The sequence below is a fragment of the Salvelinus sp. IW2-2015 genome, linkage group LG7, assembly GCF_002910315.2.
Source record: "Salvelinus sp. IW2-2015 linkage group LG7, ASM291031v2, whole genome shotgun sequence".
Lineage (NCBI taxonomy): Eukaryota > Metazoa > Chordata > Actinopteri > Salmoniformes > Salmonidae > Salvelinus > Salvelinus sp. IW2-2015.
Window position 1 is genome coordinate 5717320 of NC_036847.1, and position 21768 is coordinate 5739087.

General features: G+C 45.4%; 1 protein-coding gene across 1 annotated transcript; it reads right to left on the reverse strand.

Moving 5' to 3' along the window:
• Positions 1 to 825: 825 nt before the first annotated feature.
• LOC111966266 (transketolase) lies at positions 826 to 21216 on the reverse strand. Its single transcript, XM_023990764.2, has 14 exons — positions 20889 to 21216; positions 18800 to 18917; positions 17670 to 17783; positions 16819 to 16916; positions 8872 to 9063; positions 8636 to 8754; positions 7687 to 7883; positions 7384 to 7548; positions 6235 to 6391; positions 5505 to 5635; positions 5194 to 5277; positions 4960 to 5053; positions 2586 to 2708; positions 826 to 1259 (listed from the first exon to the last, which is right to left on the reverse strand). Exons 1-14 carry the CDS (start codon positions 20993 to 20995, stop codon positions 1072 to 1074), a joined length of 1887 nt encoding a protein of 628 aa, XP_023846532.1. The 5' UTR covers positions 20996 to 21216; the 3' UTR covers positions 826 to 1071.
• Between the last annotated feature and the right edge of the window lie 552 nt (positions 21217 to 21768).

The window sequence follows — 21768 nt, forward strand, 5'->3', positions numbered from 1 at the left end:
TGCAATGACTGACACGAGAGGATTCTACTAGTGCATTCTATTATTACAACTTTCAAGAGTAAATTGAAAGCCGGACTGAGTAGGAAAAAAAAATCTAAATATCTTTGGGAACCACTGAGTTACGGTATCACATGCACTAACCTATGGGGGAAACCCACCCTAGGCTTGAATACAGTGAGTACCATGGAATATGACCTCCTGTAAAACTACACTGTCTCTCACCAAGGGACAGAGATTAGCCTGCTTCAGCGTCTCAAAATGCTTTAGCCTATATTCTCCCGCTCAGATGTCTTCAGGCTAGAGGGAAAGCAGTTGTATATGCAGTTTGTATCATATTTCTGTGGTGGGTTTCTGTGCATCATTAGTCTACAGTCTCTCATCTTGATGGATGACCCCGATGTTTAAAGAGCATCTCTGTCAGCACACAATGCAGTGGTCTTGAATCTTTCAATAGGCTTTTTAATTATTAAACACACATGAAATATGCACAGCACATGGTGGTTATGTGCTTGTATGTTCAGCTCTCAATGCAGCATGCAGACAGGGCCCCATGGTCCAAACTCTTAGCAGTCACACTGCACCAGAATTAATCAGGTGTGGCTCAAGTCAACGTGTGTGTTGCTCTGTAGGTGTGTGTGTGAATGTGCATGACGGTATTTGATTATGGACATGACATCCTGCAAGAACAAGACATGAAAAAAACAGACAAGGGATGTGAAGAAACCATTCCTTTATTGGTGTGAAGTCCCAGTCAGGAGGGGCTAAAAACAGTGCTCTACACCAGACCCATGTCCACACACACACGTGTCGAACGTGGAATTCTTTGGGGGGACAAAAATTACTCAAAAAAACATTCACTGCTTACTTAGACTACAGCAGTACTCATTACTTTCTCTGGGATGGGGTGGAGTGGGGGTACTGAACTTAAAAGGGGTCAAGGTTCAAAACCACATTGACAGTTATAATTATTTGATTCATACTTCTTATTCTCAGAGAGGGAGAGCGGGTGTGGCCAGAAGTGCTTCCCTGTTGATGTTTCCATGACAATGGTGCCGTGGCACCGGTAGTGGTCTACTTGGCGTTGGCGGAGCTGCTGAGCATCTTGCGGACGGCCTGCACGATGGCGTCGCGGTCGATGCCGAAGATCTTGAGGAGCTCGGTGGGTTTGCCGCTGCGGGGAACGTGGGCCACGGCCATACGGTGCACATTGAAGCCCGTCTCATTTACCACAGCTGAACACACGGCCTCTCCCAGGCCCCCTAAATAATTACAACCACATGTCAGTCAATCACATTTATATGGTAGCCCTTTTTATAACATTTGTCACAAAGTGAAGACTAGGGAGCACTATTTTCTGGGTCTTCATAGGACAAATGTGTTAAGTGGATCTCCCATCCTTCTCTAACTCCTTCGTGTCCATCTTGCTGAGTGGTCTGTCTTTGTGCAGTGAAACCCTGCTTTGCTGTACAGCATGTACAGTAGCTGGCCAGTCAGTCCAAACTATGCATCGATTTTGTCTTCTAATCAACTGACCCTGTATCACTGACACCTCAACGGCCCACTGAGCACCACTGGGACCTGAGCCTCCCTGACAGGCCTGCCACCACCCACTCATTGACTGACAATCAGGCCGGGGTGGTGAAGGGGGGCCGGGGCCAAGAGAGGGTGTTCCACCACTTTACTGTAGTAGCCATCTGCACTATGGGGGTTCTTGAGGCCTGGGTCTCTCCATACAGCCCCTCTAACACCCCAACCACAGCCTCCCCTTCCTCTCCCTCACACATGGTCCTCCCACCCCCTGTGGCTCTGAGTGGACGCCCACCCCTGTCCCCCCACCTCGCCCTTGCACGCTCACCTGTCATAATACACTATTCATGCTCATGTATAGATGGGGGTGGGGATTGGGGGTTGTCACAGCATGGATTCTCTCATAAAAAAAAGGTGAATTTAACTAGGCAAGTCAGTTAAGAACTGACTTGCCTAGTTAGGGTTTGTAGGGTTTGGCCTACATCGGCCAAACCCGGAGGACGCTGGGCCTTCCAATCACGGCCAGTTGTGATACAGCCTGGAATCGAACCAGGGTGTCTGTAGTGGCTGTGATGCAGTGCTTTAGACCGCTGCACCACTCGGGAGGTTAGGAGGTTAGTTAATGTTAAGATGCTGACTGTGGCATGGCTGTGCTCATTCCTTTCTTTGTTTAGTTCCATCAACGGACAGTATACATCCCAAGGGACAAATAAGGCAACTGTGCCAAAATAAAACCACACACACTTTTGGACTTGTGTTTTTCCCCCCCTTCCTGTTTTCTAGGTCAGTGGAAGCCCAAAGGCCAGAGCAGAGCTGAAGTGGAAAAACACTGAGGGACGCTAGTCTCTTCTCCTCCTCCTCCTCCTGCACATTCACAAATACTGCAGCCATGCCACTTCTCAATATGAAAGAGTGTTAACCACAAATCATAGGAATGACTGGCAACTCCATAATGTTATATCTATTACTACATACCTCAGAGGCACTCCACCACATACGCCACTGTTATAAGATAACCTGAGTTCAGAAGGCAGCCTGTGTGCGCGCAGAGTACCCACCCTCGTAGTAGTGGTCCTCCACTGTGATGATGCGTCCCCTGGTGGCCTTGGCGTGCTCGACGATGGTCTTGGAGTCCAGAGGCTTGATGGTGAAAGGGTCAATCACTCGAATGTTGATCCTCTCTGATAAACACAAGATCATACAATGAGCCACAGGAAAGGACTAATTCCTCTTAACCAATACAAGAGAGAGAGTAGAGAGATATCCAGATATTTGTCAATTCCGGAGCACTCTGACTCTGATGTTGGGGTGTAAATGCTTATTAAAAGAGTGCCACTATCAGCCACTACAGTTGGCATATACACCAGATCAGGGATGGACAACTTTCATGGGGGTGGCGGACATAGAAAAATCTGAACTCATCATGAGGGGCAACAGTCGCTTGCAGTTCTGCGTACCCACATCCATATACACCCCCCCCCCCCCATTGAAAGCAAAACATTTTATGGACCCCGCTCTTGACAGTGGAGAGAACTTTTAAAAAAGTTTTAGAGTTAATTTCGTGTATATTAGCATTTTTTAATATTATATCTGAGTGAGTCTAACAAAATCAAATGGGGGGCTCCCAGCAGGTAAATTGACCATGATAACAAGTTTAGATGGCTTAAAAAGTATTCAGACCACTTGACTTATTCCACATTTTGTTACGTTACAGCCGTATTCTAAAATGGATTAAATAAATAAAAAATCCTCATCAATCTACCACGCAATACCCCATAATGACAAAGCGAAAACAGGTTTAAAATTTTGCAAATGTATAAAAAAAACAAAAAAGTCTTATCTTCACAAATATTCAGACCCCTTGCTATGATACTCGAAATTGAGCTCAGGTGCACCCTGTTTCCATTGATCATCATGCATGTCAGAGCAAAAACCAAGCCATGAGGTCGAAGGAATTGTCCGTAGAGCTCTGAAACAGCATTGTGTCGAGGCACAGATCTGGGGAAGGGTACCAACAAATGCCTGCAGCATTGAAGGTCCCCAAGAACACAGTGGCCTCCATTGTTTTTAAATGGAAGGAGTTTGGAACCACCAAGACTCCTTAGAGCTTGCCGCCCAGCCAAACTGAGCAATCGGGGGAGAAGGGCCTTGGTCAGACCAAGAACCCAGTCGTCACTCTAAGAGAGATCCAGGGTTCCTCTGTGGAGATGGAGAACCTTCCAGAAGGACAACCATCTCTGTAGCACTCCAACAATCAGGCCTTTATGGTAGAGTGGCCAGACGGAAGCCACTCCTCAGTAAAAGGCACATGACAGCCTGCTTGGAGTTTGCCAAAAGGTACCTAAAGACTCTCAGACCATGAGAAACCAAGATTGAAATCTTTTGGCCTGAATGCCAAGCGTTACATCTGGAGGAAACCTGGCACCATCTCTACTGTGAAGCATGGTGGTGGCAGCATCATGCTGTGGGGATGTTTTTCAGCGGCAGGGACTGGGAGACTAGTCAGGATCAAAGGAAAGATGAACGGAGCAAAGTACAGAGAGATCCTTGACGAAAACCTGCTCTAGAGAGCTCAGGACCTCAGACTGGGGCGAAGGTTCACCATCCAACAGGACAAAGACCCTAAGTAAGCACACAGCCAAGACAACGCAGGAGTGGCTTTGGGACAAGTCTCTGAATGTCCTTGAGTGGCCCAGCCAGAGCCCGGACTTGAACCTGATCAAACAAGCATTTTCGCTACACCCGCAATAACATCTGCTAAACACGTGTATGTGACGATAACATTTGATTTGAATTTGACATCTCTGGAGAGACCTGAAAATAGCTATGCAGCAACACTCCCCATCCAACCTGACAGAGCCTGAGAGGATCTGCAGAGAAGAATGGGAGAATCTCCCCAAATACAGGTGTGCCAAGCTTGTAGCGTCCTACCCAAGAAGACTCGAGGTTGTAATCGCTGCCAAAGGTGCTTCCACAAAGTACTGAGTAAAGGGTCTGAATACTTACGTAAATGTGATATTTCAGTTTTAAAATTTGCAAAAAATTCTAAAAACCTGTTTTTGCTTTGTCATTATGGGGTATTGTGTGTAGAATAAGGCTCTAATGTAACACAATGTGGAAAAAGTCAAGGGGTCTGAATACTTTCTGAATGCACTGTATATATCTCCATCCGAGGGCCTTCAAAAAGGGTGGGGGGGGGGGCGCCAGTTGCCCACCCCTGCTCCAGATCATGATGAACGGTCCAATGCCTTAATGGGACAAATCTCACAACAAAGGGTCAGTATGTTTGTGTGTGTGCGTGCATATGTCACTCAGAAGACGTTGATGCCATCAGTGCCTGGGTAAAGAGCACATTTATTGACAGCAAATGTAGAATATAGACCGAGTTACTGTGACGGATCTATGTAACTTTCCAAAATAACGGTTCTGTACCCTTCTTTAGCATTTCAGCAGCTGCCAGTGCCTCGTGAAGGGTCACGCCCGCTCCGATCACCGTCACATGATCATCGTTGGTCTTGTACACAACCTGGTGGACAAGAGATGGAGGTTTCTATTATCTAGGCATATTTCAATTAAAATAATGTAGCAAGCATGTAAGTTCTTTAAGACAGTTGTAAGTCTTTAAAGGGGCAGTGCAGTAAAAAAAGACATCATTGGTCTCCATACCTTCGCCTGTCCCACATGAAAGTCCTCGTTGCTGTTGTAAAGAACAGTGTTCTCTGGGCGACTGGTTCTGATGAAACACACACCCTGAAGCACAGATGGAACATGTCAAATCAGCCTCTGGACTTTCATTACCTTGTCATTTATCAGACCGGTTTATTAAAACAGAGTCATACTCAGCAGCTGTGTGAACACAATATATTTAGTTTTTTTTAACCTTTATTTAACTAGGCAGTTTACAATGACGGCCTACCACCATATTGCAGAGTGAGCGCAAAGCAAGAGGCAGATGTGATAGAGAGGGTTCTGAGTACCTTTGTGTTGGCGGCCAGCTCCACAGCTTTCTCAGTGGACACGCCGTCGCTAGGGTAGAAAACGGTTGCCGTGGGAATGGCTCTGAACATGGCAATGTCTTCGAGGCCCATCTGAGAAGGACCATCCTCTCCTAGAACACACACACACGCACACACGCACGTACACACACGCACAAGTCAGACAGAACAACACTTGGAGTGTTTGGGGCTGCTGAAAGTGAAAGCTACAGGGCAGGCATGCGTTCAGTGGGGCGAGTCGGCGTGGGCATGCAATGTACCTGAGGAACCAAAAGGAAGCCTGGCCGCCACCACCACTTCCGTGACACAGAGAGAGAGAGGGGGAGGGAGGGAACGAGTGCTGGCCGGTGCCACACTGATACATTAATAGATGGAAGGAAGATGTGAAGAAACAAAAGCAAAGTTCAGGATTCAGGAAATAATACAGGAGTATACGACGCGAGGTCAACAACGAGGGAAGGATTCAACCCACTGCAGGAGTGTTACCAAAATGTTAGATCAAAACCAACTGAAGCCAAAGGCCCTCTCCACCTAAACAGTTTTAGGGGAAGCACTGTGTTAGCACTGTGTAAGCCAAGTCTTCTGCCGTGGGCTGAATCATTCCCAGAGGAACAAGTGCTGAGAGCTACGTCAGGGTCACAGTGAGGAAGTCACAGGGGTCACTACACAGACAGTTCACTAGGCTGGGTCAAAGGTCAGTGGGCGGACTGACCGATGGACACGCCGCAGTGGGAGCCACACAGGTTGATGTTGCTCTCGGAGATGGCGGCCATGCGAAGCTGGTCGTAGGCACGCGTGAAGAAGGTGGCGAAGGTGCTGGCGAACACCACGTTGCGGTCCCGCGTGGCACAGCCCACCGCAATGCTCACCTGACAGAGGAGGAGAGGGAGGAAAGCGGTGTTCGTGATTACAAAGACCAGATAGAAGCCTGAGCAACTTGTGTTCTCACAGTCTGCCCAACGTGCCTCACGTCAATCCTTAGATACATACGGAGGGAGCCAGCATCTTTCAATTCATACGGGGGAAATGTTCTGTTTGTCCCATTTCCTTTCCCGTTAGCCCTGAGAAATCCCATTCCCCTGTTCCCCATGAGGCCTTGCTAAGGGAATGGGGCCTGTGTGAGACATTGTCAGTGAGATCTTTTACTCACGAAAACACAGTGCATTGGTGGTTTAAACAAATGCCATGTACATTAGGTACAGCAAAGGAAAGTGTCATTAGCTAGCATAGAGTATTATCGTTGTCAGGGACAAACAACAAGATACATAGAAATCCAACAAAGCATTCAAATGTTCCAATCCCTTAATAATATTTGATGTGACAGCACGGCGAGGGTAAATCATTCATCGAAATAACATCTGATCTATATTTTACTTCTCTATTGTGTGTGGGAGTCACAACGAGTCACAGGCCACAACACAGATCCACTAAACGTGCTAATGACGCCTCTGAAGGAACTGCCACTGAAATCATGCCGAGACATTACGAATGAATAGGTCTCTTAGCCAACCAGGTAGAAGGATCCAGGCCCTGGGAGTGGGGGTGTGGCCCTCCGTATGTCAGAGGTGACTAATTCACATATGAGGGGGGAAAGAAGCAGAAGAGGCCGGGTTTCTACAGCCGTTCAAATACAAAGACATGCAGGCCTACAGTACGAATGGTCTGGATGGAACTTTGATGGTCATTTTGGGTTGACGTCACATAGTGCTTACAGCTTATCATTGTTAGTTAAAAAAAAAAACGTTCTTGGGAGAGACGTTACCTATCTCTTATGAAGATTTTGTGAGCAGTACACTTCAGTTCAGCCTACTAGACCTCGACTCAGGTCAGATATGTGGCATTGGGTGTCAGCTAAGCTTACCATGTTCTGCTCGGCAATGTAGCACTCGACGTAGCGTTCGGGGTGCTCGTTCTTAAAGAGCTCAGAGAAGGTGGAGTTCTTGGTGTCTCCATCCAGAGCCACCACATGCTCGTTGTAGCGGCCTAGCTTAGCCAGAGCCATGCCATAGGCCTTCCGCGTGGCAATCTGGAGCCAAACACAACCAATGGGTTAATACATTAAACCATTCGTGTAAGTCAAGATAGTGCCTGTGCCTTGTTCCAGGACTTAAAGCGTCTCTCTCTCAAACGCCCTTGCTCCCTCTCTCTACTCAAGTACACGCACCTTCTCTCCGAGTTTGTAGCTGGGTGCGCTGGGCATGCGAACGTTGCGCAGGCTGACGGGCGGGGCGTCCTCAGTGGGCGTAGCGGGGTACAGGCGCTTATTACTGTTCATGATGCGCGCCTGGATGTCCTTCAGCACCCCCTCAGCCATCTCCTTGGGCAGGGGCTTTCCATGCCAGCCCATCTTGTCCTCCACAGCTATAACACACACAGAGAACATGAAATACACACACACACGCACAGCAAATACGGCTTTAGTATGTATATAAGCAGTGCATCGATTGGTGGGCAATCTGCTTATTTTATATATCCGTTTGATGATATCAGCATCGAATGGTCGTAAATGACATATTCCTCAACGCCCCCCCCCTCTCTCTCATCACAAAGTCTTACACATGAGTGGCCATCAAAAGACAATTCCATAGGTCAGGGCTCCACATCAAAAGCCCTATTCTCATGACAACAGCCATACAAAGGCCAGTGATCTGAGTATGTCCTACACATGCGGAGGGATTAACAGGCTGCTGCAGCTAAATCTCTAAAGCACTGCCCAGATTACCACAGGTTTAGGTGCCCCTCAGAGAAGACAGGGAGGGCTGATTCAGGTCCATCGGACATAACTTTGTCTTTTATGGGACAGGCACAGATTATACCTTTTTGATTTTAGGATTAGTGGGGTTTGATAGTAGGTATTGATTACAAAGCAGCAGCTGAGCACCACGGATATTTTGGAATGTGAATGGGTAGAGGGGAGTCGGTCAGTATCCCAATCAAGCAGTGTTAGTATATGTCAGGAAAAGGTAGTGCTGCTAGCAGGGTTTCCATCTCATCCCCCCTGGTATAGTATTAGGGTTTGGTTAGTCTCTGGGTGAACCTGTCTGTACTAGTACCTATACGGACGCATGGGATTCGGTTTCTGGTGAGCTGTATTACTGTTGGGGAGTGTGTACCTGGGATTCCCTTGCCCTTGATGGTTTTGGCTACGATGGCGGTGGGCTGGTGACGGGGTTGGCTCAGAACCTTAGTCAGCTCGTCCACACTGTGCCCGTCCACAATGATGGCATTCCACCTACAAACACAAACGCACACCAGGGAAAAATTGGTGGGAGTCATTTACATTCTCAGGCCCACTTTCACGGTTTCTAGGCCACACATTTTCGAGGACAGACTTCCTCCCAGCACTCACCCGAAGGCTTCGCAGCGCTTCTGGTACTTCTCCACGTGGTGCTGCAGTGGAGCCGGGTCACTCTGGCCCAGACGGTTGATGTCCAGGATGGCGACCAGGTTGTCCAGCTGGTAGTAAGAGGCGAAGGCCATGGCCTCCCACACCGAGCCCTCAGACATCTCCCCATCACCCAGCAGGCAGTACACATTGTAGCTACGGAGAGACAGACACAGACAGACAGAATTAGACGCAAGATCACAGCAGTAAAGCTTTTGTAATAAACAAGATCACAGCAGTAAAGCTTTTGTAATAAACAAGATCACAGCAGTAAAGCTTTTGTAATAAACAAGATCACAGCAGTAAAGCTTTTGTAATAAACAAGATCACAGCAGTAAAGCTTTTGTAATAAACAAGATCACAGCAGTAAAGCTTTTGTAATAAATAAACACGTAGAGTTATATGACTAATCCACAATTTTCAATTGATTACCACTTGATTGACTAAGGGATGACATGCATCACAAAAGGTGCAGAACTATAACACTCTCCCTCAACATCTCCTCCCCTTCTGGCATACATTTTTTCCACGCAACCCCCACCCTTCATCTTCGAAATGAGGCCCCCCCTCAACCGCCCTCCCCGATACAGAGCGAACAGGAACAGTTGAAACCCTCTCAGATCTCCCATCACCCTGCATGGTTAACAGGGCCTGACAGCTTTCCAGTCAAATAGACACATTCTCATTAAAGCGAGAAGATAGGCTGAGACACAACGCATTAGGCACGCATTCCGAACCGGACAACATTCCGGAGCCCAGAGAGGGAGCCACAGACACCTGGACCAGTTACCGTTTAACATCCTCCCTCCCGGTTACTCTCAGTTAGTCTCGCCTCAGGGGAGCTGCAGCACCTCTCACTGACAGACAGAAAGCCCTTCCCTGCACCAACACACTGATTAAACCTAAGAGCTGCAATGCAATTTAAATCAAATCAACACAATCTAATAGGCTTACATCATGGTACACTACATGACCAAAAGTATGTGGACACTTGCTCGTCGAACATCTATTTCCAAAATCATGGGCATTAATACGGAGTTGGTCCCCTCATTTGCTACTATAAACAACCTCCACTCTTCAGGGAAGGAACTGATGTTGGGCAACTAGGCCTGGCTCGTAGTCGGCATTCCAATTCATCCCAAAGGTGTTCGATGGGGTTGAGGTCAGGACTCAGTGCAGGCCAGTCAAGTTCTTCCACAGCAATCTCGACAAACCATTGTATGGACCTCGCTTTGTGCATGGGTGCATCGTCAGGCTGAAACAGGAAAGGGACTTCCCCAAACAGTTGCCACAAATTTGGAAGCACAGAATGGTCTAGTGTATGCTGTAGCGTTAAGATTTCCCTTCACTGGAACGAAGGGGCCTAGCCTGAACCATGAAAAACAGCCCCAGACCATTTTTTATTTTAATATTTTATTTATTTCACCTTTATTTAACCAGGTAGGCTAGTTGAGAACAAGTTCTCATTTGCAACTGCGACCTGGCCAAGATAAAGCATAGCAGTGTGAACAGACAACAACACAGAGTTACACATGGAGTAAACAATAAACAAGTCAATAACATGGTAGAAAAAAAGAGAATCTATATACAATGTGTGCAAAAGGCATGAGGAGGTAGGCAATAAATCGAATAATTACAATTTAGCAGATTAACACTGGAGTGATAAATCATCAGATGATCATGTGCAAGTAGAGATACTGGTGTGCAAAAGAGCAGAAAAGTAAATAAATAAAAGCAGTATGGGGGGGTGAGGTAGGTAAATTGGGTGGGCTATATACCGATGGACTATGTACAGCTGCAGCGATCGGTTAGCTGCTCGGATAGCAGATGTTTAAAGTTGTTGAGGGAGATAAAAGTCTCCAACTTCAGAGATTTTTGCAATTCGTTCCAGTCGCAGGCAGCAGAGAACTGGAAGGAAAGGCGTCCAAATGAGGTTTTGGCTTTAGGGATGATCAGTGAGATACACCTGCTGGAGCGCGTGCTACGGGTGGGTGTAGCCATCGTGACCAGTGAACTGAGATAAGGCGGCACTTTACCTAGCATAGCCTTGTAGATGACCTGGAGCCAGTGGGTCTGACGACGAACATGTAGCGAGGGCCAGCCGACTAGGGCATACAGGTCGCAGTGGTGGGTCGTATAAGGTGCTTTAGTAACAAAACGGATGGCACTGTGATAAACTGCATCCAGTTTGCTGAATAGAGTATTGGAAGCTATTTTGTAGATGACATCGCCGAAGTCGAGGATCGGTAGGATAGTCAGTTTTACTAGGGTAAGTTTGGCGGCGTGAGTGAAGGAGGCTTTGTTGCGAAATAGAAAGCCGACTCTAGATTTGATTTTGGATTATTATTCCACCTCCACCAAACTTTACAGATGACACTACGCATTCGGGCAGGTAGCGTTCCCCTGATGTCTGCCAAACCCAGATTTATCAGTTGGACTGCCAGGTGGTGAAGCATGATTCATCACTCCAGAGAACACGTTTCCACTGCTCCAGAGTCCAATGGCGGCGAGCTTTACACCACTCAAGCCAACGCTTGGATTTGCGCATGGTGATTTTAGGCTTGTGTGCAGCTGCTCAGCCATGGAAACCCATTTCATGAAGCTCCTGTCGGTTCTTGTGCCAACATTGCTTCCAGGGGCAGTTGGGAACTCGGAAGTGAGTGTTGCAACTGAGGACAGACGATTCTTACGAGCTACGCGCTTCAATACTCGAGGTTCCCGTTCTGTGAGCTTGTGTGACCTACCACTTTGCGGCTGCAAGACGTTTTCACTTCACAATAACATCACTTACAGTTGACTGGGGCAGCTCTAGCACTGCAGAAATTTGAGGAACGGGTGTGGCTGAAATAGCCGAATCACTCATTTGAAGGGGTGTCCACATACTTTTGTAAATATAGTGTATATGATACATTAGCAGTGTGTTGACTGATTGGTTGTTATAACATATGAGTTGATGATAATGGTGATTATGTAGCTCGTTAATTACATGGACAAAAGTAGATATCCGAATATGAATGGATAAATGACTATTCTATTGTTTTGGAGGAATGACACTGTTTGAAGAGAGCTATTTACACAAAGTCAAAAGCTTTTCACAGATTAACGTTTTGCCATCCCTAATAAATCGCTGGCTGTCAAAGGCTATGCCAACAGGGCATTAGGTCGTGGCAAAAGCCATACTCTTAAGACAACCGTCACACACACACACACAATGGTAACCCAACTGAGGTAACCCTTCAAATGTGCATAACGGCGTGTGTGTGTGTGTGTAAGTATGCGCTTAAGACAACACACACACATACACACAGGAGAGTTTATCCTACACATTCTGAGGGATTACTGGGCTTCTGCAGCTCTAAACTCTAAAGCACTGGCTGGATTAGTTAGGAGTTTGGGTGCCCCTCGTAGCACAGAGATCGAGACCTTGTTCAAACACACAAAGCCTTTGAAAGACAATATGTAATAATCACATTTAAAATACACCTCCATGCGTGTAACAGGATAACTACGCAGTCTAACCTTTAATTTAACCTTCTATTTAGACAGGTAATGGATCAACCAATATTGTATTTTACCATAATGCATTGGGGTGAGTAGTCTAGTCTAAAGCTGATCTCTTCAGACAGAGATGCTCTCCCTCTCTCATATAATGCCGCAGCATTGCCCCAGGTAGAGTACAAGGTGAGAGTATTAGAGGGGTGAGAACAGAACACCTCAAACTGACAGCTCACAGTCCAAACCTGTACTGAGAGCCCTCAGGGTGTTCTGTCAAACATAGACCCAACGACAGGGAAACGATAGACCCAACGACAGGGAAACGTCGTCTCCACGCACACCCTTGTGAACCTGCGCCAAATTGTTTTACGGTGCACTTTGATCAGCTAAGCATGGATAATCATATTCAAACTCCATTTGCTGAATTAATTAAACAGTCAGTGAGGTTTTAAAGCTGTAATGTGACATTTTGACTCACTAATCCTCACCCTCCTGCTAAGTGTATTTGACACATTCAGTCATTTGATTCATAGATCACTCCCTTTATCCGTGACACTGGCCTAGGCATGTAGGGCTGTATGTTTTGGGGTCACAGACTATAAGACAGTCACACAAAATCTTCTTACAGTCACAGACTATAAGGAGATTTTGTAACAAAAGCAGTCATACATTACAGACAAGTCAGAGTTGAGGCTGGATGCTGCAGTAGCTCCCGAGAAAGAGAGAGCGAGCGAGAGGCGAGGGAAAAAGCACGCTCTTTTGTTGTTGTTGATTTCATTAGGATCCCCATTAGCCGATGCCAATGGCCACAGCTAGTCTTACTGGGGTCCGACACATAATAACAAATACATTACAGACTAAATACTTTACAATTTACATACATTAACATGTAGTGTGTGTTTGCATCTATCAGTTACACATGGTCACATGGGGGAGAGGCGTTGTGCCGAGAGGTGTTGCTTTATTAGTTTTTTTAAACCAGGTTTGCTGTTCTCTTGTGCTATATAAGACGTAAGGGAGTTCCATGCACTCATGGCTCTGTATAATACTGTATGTTTCCTTGAATTTGTTCTGGACCCGGGGACTGTGAAAAGACCCCTGGTGGCATGTCTGGTAAGTGTGTGTGTCAGTGCTGTGTGTAAGTTAACTATGCAAACAATTCTCTTAGCCAAGAGACTGGCATGCATAGTATTGATATTAGCCCTTTGATTACAATGAAGAGCAAAACGTGCAGCTCTGTTTTGGGCCAGCTGCAGCTTAACTAGGTCATTATTTGCAGCACATGACCAGCTGACTGGACAGTAATCAAGACTTGCCTTGTGGAGTGTGGTGCAGAGCATCACGGACAGATCTCTCCCAATCTTTACAACCATTGAGTCAATATGTTTTGAACATGACCGTTTACAACCTAAGATAACGCCAAGTAATTTAGTCACCTCAATTTGCTCAACAGCCACAGGTCTAGAACTTAGGGAATGATTTGTATCAGATACAATGCAATTAGTTTTAGAGATGTTCTGGACCGGTTTATTACTGGCCACCCATTCTAAAACTGACTGCAACTCTTTGTTTAGGGTTGCAGGGACTTCACTAGCTGTAGTTGCTGACGCATGCGTATAGGGTTGAATCATCAGCATACATGGACAAACAGGCTTTGTTAATTGCCAGTGGCAGGTCATTGATAAAAATAGAAAAGAGTAGAGGGCCAAGAGAGCTGCCCTGCGATACACCACACTTTATATGTTTAACATCAGAGATGCTTCCAATAAAGAAAAGTCTGTGTTCTATCAGATAGATAGCTCTGATTCCACAATATGGGAGAGGTTTTCCAGCAGGTTATGGTCAATAATATCAAAGACGTTACTGAAATCTAACAGCACAGCTCCCACAACATTTATTTCAACCAATCAGTCATTTGTGTCAGTGCAGTACATGTTGTGTGCCCTTCTCTATAAGCATGCTGAAAGTCTTATTCATTTGTTTACAGAAAAATAGCATTGTATTTGGTCAAACACTATTTTTTCCAACAGTTTGCTCAGAGCTGGCAGCAAGCTGATAGGTTGGCTGTTTGAAACAATAAAGGCCGCTTTACCATTCTTGACTTTGGCTTCCCTCCAGAACTGAGGACAACCCTTTCCTCTAGGCTCAGAGGAAAGATATGACATATAGGAGTGGCTATAGAGTCAGCTACCATTCTCAGTAGTTTTCCATCTAATTTGTCAATGCCAGGAGGTTTGGCATTATTGATCGATAACAATAAATATTTCCACCTCTCCCACACTAACTTAACAAGATTCAAACGTACAATGTTTTTTTCATTATTTGTTTAATGCATGAGAACGATGGCTCACTGCTTGTTGTTGGCATTTCCAGCCTAAGTTTGCCCACTTTGGCAATGAAATAATCATTAAAATAATTGACAATATCAAATGGATTTGTGATGAATAAGTCATCTGATTTGATGAAAAATGTAGTTGAATTTGTCTTGTTTTTCCATAATTCTTTAAATCATTGATCTTGGCTTCATAATACAGTTTCTTCTTTTTGTTAAGTTTAGTCACAAAATGTCTCAATTTGCAGTAAGACAGACTTATTAGCCACTCCTTTTGCCCCATCTCTTATAACCATACAGTTTTTCAATTCCTCATCAATCCATGGAGCCTTAACAGTTCTAACAGTCAGTTTCTTAACAGGGGCATGTGTATAAATAATTGGAAGAAGCAATGTCATAAATTCGTCAAGTGCAGCGTCTGGATGCTCCTCATTGTTTACATCAAATATTGTTTACATCATCCACATAAGAGTCACAGCAAAATCTTTTGTATGATTTCTTATACCCTATTTTAGGCCCAGCTGTTGGAACTTTGGCTTTCCTGGATATAGTCACTATATTGTGATCACTGCATCCAATGGGTACGGATACAGCTTCAGAACAAAGTTCTACAGTATTAGTAAAAATGTGATCAATACATGATATAGTTGATAGTTCCTGTCGTGTTTGTAAACACCCTGGTAGGTTGATTAATAACCTAAACCAGATTACAGGCACTGGTTACAGTGAGAAGCTTCCTCTTGAGCGGACAGCTTGATGAAAACCAGACAATATGCAGGTCCCCAAGAAAATAGACCTCTCTGTTTACATCAAATACACCATCTAGCATTTAACACACATTATCTAGATACAATAAGAGGTTTTAGAGGAGGCAGGTGAACCTGCAACCACAACACATCAATAACACTTGACATGAGATCTTCTATAAGCATTACAGTGATATGGCCCTGAGTATATACAGCAACACCTCGCCATAGGCATTCCCGTCTCTAAAGTAGATGTTATATGCTTGTATTGCAACTGATGTATGAAAGGAATCATCTAAGTGAGTCTCGAAAATGCCTAATATATGAATGTTATCTGATGTTAGCAAGTTATTGAATTCATGACCCTTATTTTTAAGGCTATTATATTAATATGGGCTATTTTCAGGTCTTTCTTGGGTAGCTTATCAGAGATAGACATAATACGGACAACAACTAACAAAGGGAGGGTTAGTAGTGAGAGAGCTAAGGGAGTGAGAAGAGCACAAGAAGGAGAAGAGGGAGGCTCTCTCGCAGCCCTGATTATTAGAGCAGAAGAATTGACTGAACAAAATGCAGAGAAAGCGCATCCAACCCATCCCGCGTATACATTCTACAGCAGACTGCTCTGTTATACGGTTCCGAAAATGAAACCAGAAAATAGCAACAAAAAAATCCTATTTCAAAGTCTATCCCTAACCCCAAAGTACAGCTCAGCTGTCCTCTACTGTTCTAGTTTTTTATATGGATTCAGATATAAAAGGGGAATCTGCTTTTGTCATATACAGACAGTGGAGCCTGGAACGCTGTCTATGGCTGTCTGCCAGTGTTCATATGGCCGTTCTAGAACTCGTCTCACACAATAAAGAAGCTGGCTCCCAAACCATGTTCAGCAGTGAAACGGCCAGCCTCTCTCCACGCCCCTACATACAAGACCAGCTATGGCTGTCTGCTTGCATCTACTCTCCGTAGCGGTGGTGAAATGTCAGAGAGTGCGCACCATGACTGTAGGTGTGTTTGTTGTGTCCATGCATGCCTTTGTCTATGAACGGGCCGGCTCTATGCCTATGTGTGGGGGAGTATCATCGTATACGTTCATCGTGGGCGCATCTGATTGATTTAATTGCACATATTTCCTTGCGCTCACTTCCCTTTCTCTATGCTACGTATCTGATTATTTGTGTGTTGGTCTGTCTGTCTCTGTGGGTTCTTGTATAGCCAGACAACGTATGACCGCGCATCTAAAGAATGACCTTAGAGGGGTGTCGAGCATGTCACTGAGTCCTATGCAGAAGTCCATATTATGTGCAGAGGTGTGTATGTGGGAGAATGGTCTCTCACCTGGCCTTGTCAAAGTATTTCCCAGTGTAGGCCATCCCGCAGGCAGCCCCCAGACCCTGTCCAAGAGAGCCGGTGGCCACATCCACAAACTGCTGCTTCTGTTAACACACACACACACACACAAGCACAGCACATAATAAACATGCATTACACCAACAAAACACACACTACACAGTAAACAAAGTCATCAAACAATACATCAATTACGCCGTTAAATTGCACCGACACAAACTAATCCCACACAAAGACTACCTACTCAGTCATAACACACCCACATTCAGGTCTCATTACCATCAAAATCACATACTGTCCACAAAACACACACTTCCTCTCAAACACACTTCCTAAAGATACACATTCATTCAGTGGTCATAGTAACAGCTCACCAGGGTAAATCAATGTGTAAGCATTAGATGAAGAGACACCCAATCTTAATTGAGGGAATCAGTGGCTTACTCACGCATGTGTGAACAGGGCATGGCATTACTAGGAAGTTACTGTGCGTGCACACAAAAGGGGCCTTGGACAGCCTGTCTGTCACACAAGCACATACAGTCTACACGACAGTATATAGTGTATGTTGTGGGCTCAGACTTCCTCTCTTCAACAAGGGAATACCAGTGCTCTGAAAAAAGGGACAAGTAAGGCTTCGGAGGATAAATTTGACTGTTTAACAAACAGGTAAAAAACAGTCATGGGTGAACGGGTCTGTGAGCGAGAAAAGGCAAAAGGTAAGCCAGGCTTTTAAAAAGGCAAACTCTCACTGTGTTAGTGGAGCGCAGAGGTTATTTGTGGGCCAAACAAGGTCGTGTCGTGTGAATCGACAGGTCACTTCCTGTTCCTATTCTCACCGGCACAGGGTGTCCCTCCAGGATGGAGTCGACCTTACGGAGGTTGAGCAGTTCGCTCTCCTTCAGGTAGCCTGTCTCGGCCCACACCGCGTAAAGCACCGGGGCTGCATGGCCCTGGAGGAGACAGAGAAAGAGAGGGAGGGACAGAATTAGAGAGAGAGAGAGAGAGAGAGAGAACAGTCTCGCAGATACAAGTTACGACTTTGATACCATCGCACACAGACATGACCTCATGCAGACAGAACACGCACAACGGACCCTAGTTAATGTATATACAAACTTCAACTATTCACTACAGCCATCTTTTACAGCCGAGCTGTTATTCCCCTATGTTAGACTCTCACATACACTATCATACTCGGTGCCTGGACCACTTGCATTTCTTGGATTGAGAAACTCATCCCAAACGTTCTTCCTTCCACACCTCCTAAATTAATGATATTCCAGTTGTCCCAATAGGATTACATTCCCGCCTCCCGGTCGGTCTCCTAAAGGGCCCAGGTCCCTGCACCAGATTACATGCTTACTCTACAAATTGGGCCTTTAAAAACTCTCAAATCATATGGCTGGCTCTTCCCAGCACAGACTGGCCAATGCAATCTGACTGGTTAAAAATCCTATGAACATACAGCTTTCCATCAATTCATCAGGTCGATTTTTGGAAATGGAATGAGTTTGATACAGAGCCCTTGAGCTGGCTAAGGGTTCTAACCACTCCGCCAATCTACTCTGACAAACTTGATTAAACGGAGTCTGATGCCCAGGCGGGTGACTGAAAGACAGATCAAGTGTCCCACATCTGTCCAATGAGGCTAATGGGGTCATTACAGAAGAGGAGGAGCTTAGCTACTACAGTAGGCCTTACCTTAGAGGTGAACATGGAGGCACTGCTTTAGAATGGACTTGGCAGACGTCATACCTTATCACAGACTCAATAACATCGAATTTAGACAGGTTGAGCACAGAGGCATTAAGGTTAAATCACTTCAAATGAATAAGGGAAAGTGTACCTTTGGAAGCCTTCACACTGTGCATGTAAACGTTTCACCACTATCTGGGCCTGGGATGCCTGTATTTCCCCGGAGGGAGGTTAAGGGGTTAGGGATGTCTAGACGGGGTGAGAGTGGTACCTTGGAGAGGACGAAGCGGTCGCTGTTGATGTTCCGGGGTTCCTCAGGGCGGTACTTCATGGTATGGAAGAAGAGCACAGACATGATCTCTGCCACACTGCAGCATGATGTGGGGTGACTGGAGGCCAGAGAGGACAGGACAACGGGTCAGACCAGGGCTCCGACTGACACATGCACACACAAATAAAACACACACACCTCCACGTGCTCAGCTCACACTGAAGTGTATAGCTGGAAAGTGTCTCACACACACACACACACTAAATGACCTACAATCAGTATAGACTACTACATCGCCCTCCAATGTTTCCACTAGACACACACATGCAGACACATTGACAGTCAGAGCCAAGACTTCACAACAGGCACACACTGTTGGAGGATCAAAGGAAACAAAGGCCTCTTCAGCTGCATTTGTTCACCTAGACTTATTCATTCTTCATTGAGTGCTGGGGTAAGCCTATATTAGTCTGTGTACCAACTGTAACCGTCATCTTGTAATAAAGCGTTAACCCTCATTCGAAACAATCAATCCACTATTTGCCTGTAACATAAGGCAGACCCTCTTCAATACATTCAGTCAGGGTTAGACAGTTACCCAACACTTCAAACAGTTTTATTACAGCTGACCACAAAAACACTTATTTTGTTTGTTGCCAAAACTCCATGCTTGAAGCAAAATGCAAAAGACATCAATATAAAAACGTTATTTGAAAGTATCTATAACATACGAGATTCCAAACAGAGCATGGCCATTTATAATACTTCACCATAGCACAGGTGCCTGGTAGCCACCAGATTTTTTATTTATTTTTATTTTTAAATCAACCTGAAACGGAAAGGAGGTCGAAACAGACAAACAATGAATAAAATAAATATGTATTGAAGTAAATCATCAGTGAAAAGACAAATAAATGAACCCCCAAAAAAGAAGTATAATTCTGCCTTGGCCTTATTTGTCGAAGTGGAATTAGAAATATTTACTAAAAGGTTGTGTCCCTGGTTATAATGCCTCTAATAGTATATTTTATGTGAGGTGTTTACTATACTGTAATAAGTAGGCCTAGGGAAATAAGAACATCGAATGAATGAATGTCTCAAAATATAAATAACACGTGTTCTAACAACATTCACCGCTATCTGGCTTAACCCCAATATTGTGTGCCCCCAAAAATATACAAAAGGACAAGCCTGAAAAATAATTATAGAAAGCGGGGGCATTGGTTGGAGATTGCCCAGGTCGCGGTTGTCCGACGAGCATCAAAATCAGCCCGTCACCAATCGTTTCGTTTCGTGAGAGGATGGGAGGTGAAGGGCTGAATTTACGCAGGCGCGTTGAAGCGCCAGGCACGAACGCGGTTCCTTTAGTTGCGGCGGACGAACCCAACGTCGCCACCACGTGTAACGACCCATTCATTATTGAATCACATTGAATGGGTTTTCGCTCACATTTTACATAACCAGAAAAAATAAGAATTTAAAGTTAAACATTATTTTCGAATGTGCAGTAGCGTGTCAATGCACCTGCAAAGAGTAGTCTATTATAGTAGTCTATTGATGTTCCGGGGTTCCTCAGGGCGGTACTTCATTCATATACTAAAAATAAATGTAACCTTTATTTAACTAGGCAAGTCAGTTAAGAACAAATTCTTATTTACAATGACTGCGGCCAAACACGGACGACGCTGGGCCAATTGTGCGCAGCCCTATGTGATACAGATTGGATTCGAACCAGGGACGTGCAGGGGCGCCTCTTGCAGGGAGGCCAGGGACGCCTCTTGCACTGAGATGCAGTGACTTACACCGCTGCGCCACCTGGGATCGCTATTACAACATAATAAGACATAACACAATTGCTGCATATTTTATCTACATCTATATGTATTAGCACGGTTTAAAAACCCAATTTCATCCATGTCAAATGTTAATGCCAAATGGACAACTAAAATTAAGAACAGTACCCTTTTCTGGAGCGATGCGTAATATACGCACACAATGTCCGAGCCATGGCCATTACGCATGTAAACCTATCACCTCATATTGCACATTTATTTTTCTGTTGAAGCATTAATTAAAACATGGTGCTTACCCACTGCCTGCAGCAGTTGTAGCCTTGATAGAATTGATCCTGAGCCGGTTGGCGATGTTCCTAAGCGTCTGCAGGGTCTGCTGGTCGGGTTTGTGATAGTCCTCCATCTGTGCGCACTTCTGTCAAAAATACACTTTAACTAAGTAAAATACTGTCCGGGATAAAAAACACTAACAACGTCAGGATAAAGACTAGGAAAATCGCCTTGAACTTGTGCGGGGGATAGAGTCAGAGAGAATTACAGAGAGAGGGGTGTTGGTAAACCTATGAAAATGGCTAATCTAGAGCTAAAAGGAGAGATAGACCGCACACTGGCTCAACGACCACAGAGTGCGTGTGTGTGGCAGTGCACAAAGTAGGCTACACATGGGCGAAGTGGTGGAGGCGGAGTTGCCAAGGCCAAGTGTAATGGACTTACTGTCACGCCCCCCGTCCCCACACCGCGTCAACACTGTCGCTCGTACTGCAGGGCCAAACAACAGGGGTGGCGTCTGCATGATGAGCTGTCGTAGGCTACTCTCTGCAACTTCTGTCAAAGATCAGGGAAAAGTGCAAGATTGCAATTGCATAAACTGTAGGTAGTTAGCTATATGAGACATTTCGTCTCCATTGGTACATTAGTACAGGGTTCCCAAACTTTTTCACTCGTTCCCCCCTTCCAGCATTGGGGAACATCCCGCGCCTGCGCTGTGGGATGTTGAGGGTGGATGGGGGAAGAGTTCAGAAATGGCACTGAACTAACTAACCTAGGCTAATGATAATCTATGCTCCCAATGTTGACCTGACTCACTCAAACACACTACACTGCACAATTGCACCCACCATAACAAAATCTGCCAACTCTCATCACATATGTCCATGCTGCTCACTACAGTGGTGT